At 44.1% G+C, this 12512-nt stretch overlaps 1 protein-coding gene across 5 annotated transcripts in view; it reads right to left on the bottom strand.

The window, feature by feature from the left end:
* The window catches only part of FLT1 (fms related receptor tyrosine kinase 1), a 174224-nt gene that overhangs the window by 86398 nt on the left and 75314 nt on the right, over positions 1–12512 (bottom strand). For all 5 annotated transcript variants that reach the window (XM_049701112.1, XM_004281761.4, XM_049701111.1 and 2 more), the window contains one exon: positions 3512–3626. In XM_049701112.1, the coding sequence (XP_049557069.1) occupies positions 3512–3626 (115 nt within the window). The remainder of the gene's footprint in view (positions 1–3511; positions 3627–12512) is intronic.

Here is a 12512-nt window from a genome sequence, read left to right as displayed (position 1 = left end):
GATGACTTCACTTCTCACAGATCTGGGCCAAAACCTGGCCATAAGGAGACTGAATTTTATTGTCTCGTGCACCCTTCCTTGGGTTAAACAAAACAAAACACAACAGGGGCGTGGGGCGCGGGGGGAAGCAAGTCCCTGAAAGGCAGCAGGTGCTCGAGCAGGACCTCGCTCCACTGATGGCTGGAGCAGGGTCCCGGGCATGCCGACTATATTAGTATGACTGGGGAAAAGCATCTGTGTGCTCTAAGCTGGGACTTTCATTTGCTTTCTTAACGTGAACAGAAAAGAAAAGCAGTTTTAATTGTAAAGGAAATAACAATGCAAAGAATTCTGAGATAGCAAAACTTCCGTCTGTCATCTGAAAGACGTTTTTCACACACAAAGATATATTAATAGATGCTAAAAGCAAAATTAGTAAAGTCTTCTAAATTTAGGACATGAAATTAATAACTCAAAGTCTAATTTGTTACAGTCACTACCAGGATATGTATGTGTGTGTGTGTGTGTGTGTGTATACACACACTTCGTTTAGAAGGAGTATTAAAGGTTTTTCAACACAATTGTTTAATAAGTAGTCTTTACTGCATATGTTCACAATCAATTTGGGGGATTGCATTAGGGAATATAAGACAATCATCTTGATAACAGGCAAACGAGACAGGTCATGTGTTAGGAGCTCCATTTTTTGGAGGCGAGAACTCAGGTTCAGAGAGGTGAACTGATTTGCACGTGGTTACACACAATAGAAAGGGCAGACCTTAACCCATGCTCTGCAGGTTGGATGGCCCAAGGGCCAACTGTGTCTGGGGTTCTCTGTTTAAAAACCTGGTGTAACTACAGAATTACAAGACAATAAATTTGTTTCAATCACACATGGAAAAAATCAGGGAAGATTCTTTATCTCACCCAGGTTTTGTCACGGAGGCAGGTAGCTACTTCACGGTTCAGGCTGATCAGAAACATAACTTAGCTTTTTCGTTTTCTATTTTCTGTCGTATGTTTTTTTTGCAGCTAGAACACCACAAACCGGACTAGAAGTTCTTTGTAATTAAGCTCATAAATTCGTGTTTTAATATCCAGCAGTTAACAGTGCAAGCATCTGCTAGGGTCAGGGAAAGGCAAAATGAATCGGCACGGTCAAGGGCATCTTGAAATTTTCCAGTACTTTGTGACAACTAACTTGCTTTCTACTCTGAGGCAATCTCCTTTTTTTTCAAAAATGTAGTGTCACTCAAACTTTCGAGTTTACAGAGTTTCCTCTTTTCTAAGTATTTCATTAAACTGCTGTCTCATCAATAGCTACACATCTTGGAATGTTTTAAACTACAGTTTGTTTGCATTTGAGAAAAAGAACTGTAAGCCACCTACACCTTACTGCAGTGGTTAGAAAAACTTTTCCGGAATCCTTGACAAGTGATCGCTGATATTATCGTGCAAGCCATCACCATCTTAACTAATTTCTGTATTGGCTTAGTTGGCAGAGCCCTGGGTTTTGGCAATGAAGACTTGGGTTTGAGCTTCTCACGTGCCACTTTTAAGCTGCGTGACTTGGAGTTAGTCATCTTATCACCTCAGTTTTTCTTATCTTTAAAATGGAGATAGCCACTCTGGCCCACCAAAGAATGATGTTGACATAAGCGTACGTCCAAAAGTTTTCCATCAGGAAGAATTCAGATGTTATTTGTTATTATGACCCTACGCGGAGAATGATGCCATCTATTTTGTTGCTTTCAAATGCAAATATAGCTGAACAGACAAATAAGCATGACCACACTTAAGGAGATAACACTCATATTAACAGACTACTCCAAATCAAGATATGCATGTAGAAGTAGATATTCTAGCAAGGGGTGATTTGATATGGGTTTTTTCCCCCCCTTCTTAAAGCATCACTACCCCTGTGCCTGATAATAGCAGATTTTGCAGTTGCATTTTTCACTGATTCGACAGAGAAGAAAACCACCAGGTCTGAGATCTGCTCAGACACAGGTATCAGCTAGTGTTAAGGTTAAGGGAGTGGAGAAAATATGTCCAAGAGCAGAAAAGATGCTCCCAGACCCTGACTAGGTCAGGGAAACTTTTTTTTTTAAACTGAGGCATAATTGACAAATAACGTTATATTAGCTTCAACATTTGTATGTATCACAAAATGATCACTACAATATGTCTAGTTAACACCCATCACCACACGTAGTACAAAGGTTTTTCTTTCTTGTGATGGGAATTTTTAAGATCTAGTCTCTTAGCAACTTTTAAGCGTGCAATTCAGCAGTATTAACTATCGTCGCAGTGCTGTACATGGCGTCCCAATGGCTTATTTATATATTATAGGAATTGGAAGTTTGCACCTCTTAACCCCCTTCATCCGTCTTGCCTACCTCCTGCCTCTGGCAACCACCAATCTATGAGCTTGTTTTCTTGTTTATTTGTTTTCGTCCACATATAAGTGAGACCACACAGCATCTGTCTTTCTCTGTTGGACTTATTTCATTTAGCATAATGCCCTTAAGGTCTGTCCACGTTGTCACAAATGGCAAGCTTTCATTCTTTTTTATGGCTGAATAATATTCCACTGCGTATACAGACCACATTTTCTGCATCCATTCATCTGTCGATGGACACCTAGGTTGTTTCCATATCTTGGCTGTTGTGAATAATACTGCAGTGAACACAGGGGTACCTGTATCTTTTGAGTTAGTGTTTTTGTCTTCTTCAGACAAATACCCAGAAGTGGAATTGCTGAATCATATGGTAGTTATATTTTTAATTTTTAAAGGAACCCCCATACTGCTTTCCATAGTGGCTGCACCAATCATATTCCCACCAATAGTGCACAAGGGGGTCTGCACACCCTCACCAACATTTGTTATTTCTTGTCTTTCTCACAATAGCCATTCTGACAGGTGTGAGGTGATATCTCATGGTGGTTCTGATTTGCCTTTCTTCAGTCAGGGAATCTGATACACTGTGTGTGTTTGTACACCCCAACTTAGGCTTCGCCCGTGCGAAAACAGAGGGGAAAACAAGATATTTTGTGAAATGGAAACATTCCATTTTAGCCTCAAGTTTTGTGCTAGCTTTTGCTTACTGACCTCTCACTTTATTTATGTCAGAGGTTCTCAGTTCTGGTTATGCTAGAATCTCCCAGGAAGCTTTTGTGAACCCTGGGCTCCACGCAAAAGACTCACATGTAATAATAATTGGTAAAGTAGACTACCGTGCAGCCAGAGTTGAGAACCACTGATGTGGACCAGCTTGATGCTCAAGAGGCATTTCTACCTCTTCCGTTAGGTCCAAGGACTCACTCCTTCGGGACTGGTGCTCGGTTGGGTGTATACAGCAGTTTGAATAGCCTCAGTGCATCGCTCCGTAAAGACATACTACTGATTTTCTTCTCTCTGAATTTTTGCTTGAGCACTTGAATTCCTTCTGGCTCTAATAAACCCAGAACTGGGAGCTGAGTGTGTACTTTTAGAATAAATATCCCCATGCTTATTTTGACGAACAGTACCTTATTCTTTCCTTCTAAGACTGCCGTGCGCTGAGTGATGCTCTCAATTCTGTTTCCTACGGTGCTGTCAGGATCCAGGATAAAGGACTCTTCATTATTGGAGCAAAAGTCATACCTATTTTTAAAAAAAGTAAGCCATCACTATGTTGCTTTGCAGCATGGTCTAGCCCATGGTGACCGGTGAAATGAAAACCATTAAGTCCTCAGATAACAAAGTCACAATTTTCTTCTTTTCCTTAGACGCTTCCCCCCCAATATCCATCCTCAAAACTTAAAAACAGCAGACAGATTTTGCCTGATCTGCAAAACAAAACAAAACAAAACAAAAAAACCCCCACCAGTGTACCTCCATATATCCTTCCTGTTCTATATGTTAAATATTAAATAAAAATGCATAAATTTAAAAATCTAGTATCTAGATTTTAATTAGTTCCTAGTGGAAGAAACATGCAAACACGGAATAAACGGAAGTTATGTTAATGAATGTAAACCTCAAGGATAACAGCATTTCACAGCTATAAAAGGCTGGCATTTAATATGAGAATATTCCATTATACAGCTAATTTTTTCCAGGGCTGATTAAGTGTATATGGAAACACACATCATGGAGCAGCTATTAAATTCAGTCTCTTTCTTTTCAAGTTTTGGAGTATCACGGCAAGCTCTTTAACATCTCAGGCCTCAAGTGTTTAATTATAGAATATGTGTGTTGAAGTTGTTTAAGATCTTTTTTGCTTCTAAAAGTCCATGAAATCTCCCTCTCTTACTGTTTAAACTAGCTGGAGCAGTACCATTTTAAAGAGAGATTCCAACCTATATCCGAAAGCATGTTCTTTCAAACACCTGATTATCAGTAGGTGCCTGTCACTTTACTACCTAAATCACTGGTGTAAATATCTATTGATCATTTATTATGTTTCTTCATCTCTGTTTCATTTACTTCTGCTGTGATCTCTATGATTTCTTTCCTTCTACTAACTTTGGGTTTTGTTTGTTCCTCTTTCTCTAGTTGCTTTAGGTGTCAGGTTAGGTTGCTTATTTGAGATTTTTCTTGTTTCCTGAGGTAAGACTGTAATTGCAATAAACTTCCCTCTTAGGACTGCTTTTGCCGCATCCCATAGGTTTTGGACCGTCATGTTTTTGTTGTCATTTGGATCATTTATTATGTTTCATGTATCCTGGGTTCTACACGAATAAAAAATCCAAACAACAGAAGGGACACTTACATCCACTCTGACCCGGGCAGTGCAGTAGTATTTCAACATGCCTTTTCCCAAGCCAACACCCACAAAGCTGCCGCCAGCCCAACCCCCTGAGCATTCGGGGTTCTAGTGGAATCCTCTTTGCTCCAAAAACTTCAACAACTGGACTGAAGAAAGCCCAGGCTTCCGTGACTGAGTCAAGGCCATCCAAAGTCCATTCCCTACCTGCCTTTTCAACCTTACCGCTACAGACACGTTTCCTCACAGGCAAACCACAGTTTGGTTCAGCTACTTCAAAGAAGACTTGAGTCCTAGAACTGCCCTGACTTCTAGCTGTATGACAGTTTTCTCCTCTGAAACACACCAATAAAATTATACCTGCCCTGTTAATCTCATGGGATTATACATGTGTTAAATGACCTAATTTAATTGCAGAGGTTTTGTAAATTAAAGACACCCTAGAAAAGCGAGGAACTATTCTTCCTGTGGCTCAGGGTGTGCACACACCTGATTCCTTCACCTTCACTCACCAGTGACCGCTGCCTCGAAGCCCCTCACCCCCGGCCCGATCTCCTCCAAGCAGCTTATCCTGATCACTGTGAACCCTTACGGTGCACAGGATCAGAACCACTTGATGAGCCTGTAGCTAGACCACCTTAACTTGCGCTGTGATTTCTATTTGCGTGAACCGCCCAGAGCCTAGCTCTGTACCATCACGTATGACAAACGCAGGTGCTCAGTAAGTGGACACTGCAGGTGCCTTGCTTTCTACCACTCATGACAAAATGAACACTGATTTCTTTCTTTTTTTTAATTATTTATTTGGCTGTGCCAGGTCTTAGTTGTGGCAGGCGGGATCTTTAGTTGTGGCATGTGGGATCTAGTTCCCTGCCCAGGGATGGAACCCAGGCGCCCTGCGTTGGGAGTGCGGAGTCTTAACCACTGGACCTCCAGGGAAGTCCCCAACGCTGATTCTTTTAAAGCAGCCTTTTGAGATTTAAATATGGATTTCTGGGGGGGGGAACACGATACAAATATACAAAGAGCTATTTTATGTGCCTCAAAAAAAACATGTGTGGGTGCCCAAGGTGTTTCCCTGCCAGACTGGGTAGCTGAAGAGACAAGTGCGCGTAGGAACTGGGCTGAGTGCCTGCAGGCAGCTCACGGCCTTTGCTGTTTTCCGACCGCCTTATGGATTGATGCTGTTCATTTCTGTATCTCTCTCCTGGATGCAGTCTTTCCTCCTACCTCCCAGCCTAAAGAGTGAGGACCCTGTAAGGCAGGGAAGCGGTCATTTGTATGATTACTTGCACTGTGAACTTTTCATGGCGTCACTTCATATTCCTTCCTTCTGGCTTAGAATTTGCGGTGAGCGCACAGCTGGCTGGGCTCTAATCTGTACACGTCTTGGGCAGATTCTGCAGATTTTCAAGCCAGAAAGAACGCGTGGTTGCTCTTAAGTCATTGTCGCCCTTGGCTACTTATGTGAGAAGAAAGTGAGAGGATGAAATAAGTGAGAGAAAAGGTAAGAGAGGAGGAATTGTGATGATCAGAAAAAAAAAAAGTTCTGCAATTATTCCTGTCTGGTCCTCAAGCTGAGAAAGGACTCCAGCATGTGAAACTAGGGAGTCTTCTGAGGTGGTCTCCCCTCCTGGGGGGCACACTGCCATATAACGTCCTCTCCCCCAGCGCATTCACCAGTTTCTAAGTTTGCATTCAGTGCTTCTGAGGCCCCACTGGGCCAGCAGCTACAAGGACCATGGGCCACCTCTACGGGATCACTCTGTCTTCATAGTTATGCCAGGGCCAAGCATGTAACTGGCACCCCACAAACATTTGGAAACATACAGGCGTGAGGTACTGATGTGTGGTTTCTAGTAAGAGTTTTCATTGGTTTTAACTGTTTATTATTTTCAAACATATGGATGAGTAGAGTCATAGTATAGTAACCCCCCATATACCCATCACCCAGACTTACTAATTACCAAGAGTTTGCCACATTTGTTTCATCTATCCCTTATTTCTTTTTACTTTTTCTTTTGAGAAATATTGTAAAGCAAATCACAGACAGCATGTCATTTTAGCCTCACATATTTAGTGCATGTCTAAAAATTATGCACGTTTTCTAATAACGACAACGCCATGATCACACCTAATAGAATTAGCAGTAATTCCACGGTGTTGTTTGTATCTGGCCCATATATATCAGATTTCTCCAACTGTTTTTAAGATGTCTGTTTTTACAGTGAGATTATAAGATTTAAAATAAAAAAGAGGGCTTCCCTGGTGGCGCAGTGGTTGAGAGTCCGCCTGCCGATGTAGGGGACGCGGGTTCGTGCCCCGGTCCGGGAAGATCCCACGTGCCACGGAGCGGCTGCGCGTCCGGAGCCTGTGCTCCGCAACGGGAGAGGCCACAACAGTGAGGGGCCCGCGTACCGCAAAAAAAAAAAAATAATAATAAATAAATAAAATAAACAAGAATTCGTAAGGACAAACCATTCCTTAAGGAATTTCTGAGATTTTTTGATTAGCTATTCCTATAATCATCAGGTAAAAAAAGTGAACATTTTAACTTATTGATTAGTAGAAGGAACGGAACCAAAGAGAAATTATACACTTTCTCCTTGACTTGAAATATACCATGGCCTTAAAACTTTATCATTAAAATAAGTTATTTTGTCCTACTTTTCATAACATCTATACCTTGAACTACTGTCTAATCTCAGATCTTTCCCACACATGGGGTACATATATAGGTTTATATAACGTGTGTGTCTGTGGAGATATATATAACATGTATATGGGGGGTTGTTACATATGTGTACACCTGTGACATGTACACACGTTACCCAGGTACTTGGTATTGTGATATCCAAGAGCTGAAGTTCTCTTGTATCTGAAAGAGAAGCCTGTAATTTCATTCCTTTTTCCCCAAAGAAGTGAAAAAGATAAGGGAGGCCTTAGAGAAAGGTCTTAATTTCAAACTCTTGGTTGTCAGGAAATGCAAAGAAATATGTTAGAGTGAAGCAAGTCGAGGCATTTCCCGAGGGAAACGCAGCCGGCTGCCTGAGTTCACTCGGGCTGCCAACATACACCCCCGACCCCCCGCCCGTCCCTCTAAGGGCAGCTACTGTCGGCACAAGCCCTGGCCTGGAAACTAGAGTTGCTGCAAGGTCCTCCAAATGGAAAAGGACAGGTTCTGTGGCTATTTTCCATACTGGGGACTGTGATTTTTCCCTCTTTGTCATTGGAACCTTTAAAAATAGCATGTCATTTAGGGGGCTGACTCTATAACAGCACTTGAAACGAGAGGTAGGGGGAGGGGAATTTGCCAGAGTCCTTAAGAATACATCAAGCTCTTCAGGAAGTAGATTGTGCCATGTTTGAAGATGCAAAGATAATCGCTGTGCTGGGAACCGTCTTGAGGGGGGAGGAAGCCGAACAACAAGAGGAAGGCAGCGCTCGCTCCTGATTTCGCACAGGAAGTCCTCAGCACCTCCTGCCAAAGGGAGATAAGAAAGCTCCCAGGCACTGTTCTGGACAAGGCCGCTGTTATCAGCTTCAGCTCCACGCTGTCCTCTCCGTGCTCCAAGCCCCCCATCCCTTTCCTAATGAGCTTTAGGACTCTGACCTCTATTTGCATACAGCATGCCAAGTACAATAGCGTGGAGGTATTTATAACCATCGAGAGGAAAAAAAAAATTTCCGGGGTAAGAGTGTACTCCATTGTCGATTGCCCTGGAGCTGAAACAAATTAGTTTTGGACTAGAGATTGATATAAATAAATTAAAAGAAAGCAGGCAATTATGGATCCAACACACGGAGCCGGGACCCTCCATGTGACATGTCTGTCTGTCTGACTCCCAAGTAGGAGACATCTGTGGGGCTCTCCCATCTGGTCCAAGTGACCAGGCTGCTCTGCTCGACACATAGCGCTCGACACACACCCTCCATAGATGCAGATGACGTTACTGACCTACATGCTCTGGGTTTTTCCCTGTAGTGCTGATGGGTTTGCCCTGTTCCCTGCACACTCATAAGTATTTGGCTCCTTTGTGACCAAACACAGTTTGGAGCCACAGAGAAAGGCAAAGCCAACGCTGGGATCCAACCTACAGTCTTGGCAATTCTGACTGTCGGTCCCAACAGGCAAGCCAGAGGCTGTAATAATTACGGTAGACACTATGCGATGTTACATTCTACTATGATAAGGATTATACTTTCTATGCGCTAGGTACTGTGTGAGGCGATTCACGTACACTATCACATTGATCTCTACAACATCCTAAAAAGTAGGTACTGTCATCCCCCATCTAATGGACAAGGAAATTGAGGATGAAGGAGGTTAAGTCAATTACCCAAGGCTAAAGGGCTAGTAGGTGGCAGAGGCGGAATTTGTAATCAGTTCTGGCTCATTCCAGAGTCTGTGCACTTAACCTGTATGCTGTATGTAACATAATATCCACGTTCTATCATCATCATATAGAAAGAAATTGTCATACTTCAGTGCTTCTTTGTATATAGGGAGAAAAGGCTTCTCAAATATTCGCTACACGGATACCATTACTGCAGTGGGGATTGAATGTCTTTTTTTAGCCCTTTTTGCATAACCCGGTCAACTTCCTCCCAAGATTTGGCAAACAGCTCTCATGATACGTAGCCCAAGTGTACCGAGTGCCCACTGTGTGCGTGGTCTGCAACGACCATTTACATTACATTTGTCGTCCCATGATTTCTGACCTCAGGTCCCACTCACCTTTACAAACCCATCCCAGGGAAAAACAACGCAGAGCGTGCGCCCTTAGGTACCCTCTTGTGTTCCCCTGTGCTTTTCCTTAGGTGCTGGCTTTGAACAGTTCCGATCTGCACACTTTCTGCAGTCCTCCCGCCTTTCCTTCCCCCGCCCCAACCCAAAAAGCAGAGTTGGCACTTCTTTAAAGGATGGATTGTTGCATCTGGTGGAATCAGAGGGGAGAGGTGACCTTTAGCCACGGATGGCTAGTGTCTGTGTTCTCTCCGGAGTGGCCCCCGTGAGAGAAAAACAACAGACTCTCTGAAGTACCAGGTTGAGAGGGTTCAACCCTTCACTCGGCCTTTCTAGAAATTGCCCATTTAGTGCTATGATGTACCTGTGTTATGGTACCTAAGACTCCTGTAGTTATCCAGTGTAAGATTCTCATTTCATAAATGATTTCTAGCAAGTTTAATAGCCACCCCAATCCCAGAAGGTCTACTCTACCACCTGAATCTTAAGATAAAGAGGTGAAGGATCCCCTTTCACCCTATGATAAATGACGTCAGGCTGACCTTTCTTTCAAAATCTCTGTTCTGCTAAATTGGGCTCTTGGTTGGCTGAAGGGAAACCAGTTGTTACTGGGCTGCTTTTAATGTACCAGACTTGGGGTAGCAGCTACACACATGTAAGCTCAACTAATTCTCACGGTCACCCAGTGAAGCAGGTATTACGATCCCCATTTCACAAATCCCTTTACCAAGAAGGAATCTGAGACTCATGAAAATCAAATGTCTTACTCATATTCACAGAGAAAGTAGCAGACAGATCTGCAATTAGAACCCAGATATTCCTCACTCTTCCTGCCACACCAGAACTCGTCCATCACACGGCATGAATTCTGCTCCCACAGACCACCACCCCGCCCAAACCTTGACCACCATGCTTCAGAGTCACGTGTTAGGAAACTCTGGGGTTCCTCTGAAGCCAACCGGTACAGACACCCAGAGAAGCAAAATATTGGCTTTCAGGAAGTAGAAGTAGCCCCTGGTCCTCTGGGGGAGGGGGGAGGGGGCAGAGGAATATTTTATAATTACATAAATTTACATAAATTATAATTACATAAATTACATATAATTACAGAATTTTTTACATAAATTCTGTTTAGTTCTCATCATTACAGTTTTAATGCTAAAATTATATGAAACCTTGGCCTTCTGTGGGCTGATGAATTTCAGCATTAGACAACATCTCGCAAGAAAATAAAAAGATCCAGCTTTTATTACAGTCTTTTTTCCCCTGGTAACTTAAAACTGCTGTCCTGCATGATTCCTAAACACGTTCTGGGATGAACGAGGCCTGCTTTGTTAGGAACGCCGATACATTTATAGCAGCAGCTGGTTTTGAGGGGCCTCTGCGGGGGGCGCACAGTAGCGAGCCGGGCCCTACACCCAACGGTTGCCTACCTGAGCCCGCGCCATCGCCTGGGAAGGAAGGTGTACATACATTAAAGTATAGTTAAAGCACATTTAGTTTGGAGGAGAAAAGGAGGCTCCAGAAAGTTCTACAAAGTCCCAACACACACAGAAGAATCTCCCTCTCTCTCTCTCCTTTCTTGGACGATGAACGCTGAGGACTTGAGTGGACCCTGCTTCTCCACGTGATGGGGTTTGATGGCACGAGCTTACTGTGACTAGAATCTGTAAAGAATCCTGAATCATTTCAAGGGAGGAAACAAAGGGGGAGAGCAGTAATCGAGAGCAAATCGAGGCTGTAAAACGTCTTTTAAAAAAAGTGGAGAGGGAAAAAGAAAAAAAGAGACCACCTGGAACCGTGCCCGAGGGCACGACCGGGCGGCTCCCCAACCGCGCGGCTCCCCAACCGCGCGCCATCCTGCAGAAGGGCCTCGTGTAAACTTTCCTGCGCTCCTGCGTGTGTCGTGTCAAAACAGTAGCGATCGTGTGTCTGAGCCATCAGATTAATAGAATCTGCAACACTATCTTTTCCCCTTCTCTCACATTCTCTTAAAACAAATAGAACAATATAGAGGAGAGGATGCTGGCAGAAAACGGCGTGTTTAGACAGAATGGTTCCTGCCCCTTTTGCTCCAGGAAAAGGGCCTGGGCCTCCAGGCTGGTCACAGGGTCAGGCTGGGGGGATTTTGTTGGTAGGGGCGGCGACTTCTTGCCCAGGGAGAGACCTCGTGACGCCTTGGAGCCCATACTGAAAACCACTTCTTGTCTGAATGGCGACGGGGGAGTGGAGAAGGCTTTTCGGGGACTGAAGGCTGGGGTCAGCTCCCGGGACAATGGTGGAGGTGATCCAGCGTCCTGGCCACCTCTGTTTAGATAAGAGCTTTTCCGTGAGCGTCTTGGCCTGCGCCGCTTCCTGCTCTCGAGGGCCCCGCGGTCCATTCACACTCAGAACAAGGCCTGTCTTCCCAGCCTCTGCTTTCCTTCCTCCTCTCTCTCCCGCTCGCCTCCCCCAAGAGCCCCAGAGACTCCCCCGCCCCTGACTCGCTCTCTTTTAGGGAATCTGGGCCAAGGCATCCCGACAGTCCCACACCGGGTGACCAGGAGGCCAAAGGGTGGGTACCTACTCGGTTACACCCAGATAGGAGCCTCGCAGAGGCCATCCATTTTCTTCATTCATTTTTCTGCCCTAGTGAAAGGCTGGTCAGCAGAGGAAGGGTGATTCGATAAATAAAAAAACCTTCAGGGAAATGTTAGGAGTGGCTACAAATAACATCCTTTAACACACGCAAGGAGCCTTAAGGTATTAACTCCAGTCGCTCAGTGAAGCATATTTCAAGCTATGGTTACGTTTTGTTCGCCTATTACTTATTACACGGTGGTCAGTACGGAAACGTCCAGGAGGCCTTCGGGGTGGGGGTAGGGAATCACATTTAGCAGAAATTCTAGAGCTAGTCAGACCTGAGCTCAGATCATGGTTTTGCAACCGTCTGGTTATGGAACGCTGGATGGCAAGGCTGGGAGAATCATCGTCACAGGGAATTGATCAGAGGACTTACAGTCTTTTTAGTCCCTTGAATAGTTCTGAAATCACT

Source organism: Orcinus orca, chromosome 18, assembly GCF_937001465.1.
Source record: "Orcinus orca chromosome 18, mOrcOrc1.1, whole genome shotgun sequence".
In the NCBI taxonomy this organism is placed as follows: domain Eukaryota; kingdom Metazoa; phylum Chordata; class Mammalia; order Artiodactyla; family Delphinidae; genus Orcinus; species Orcinus orca.
This window is presented reverse-complemented; position numbering and strand designations above follow the sequence as displayed.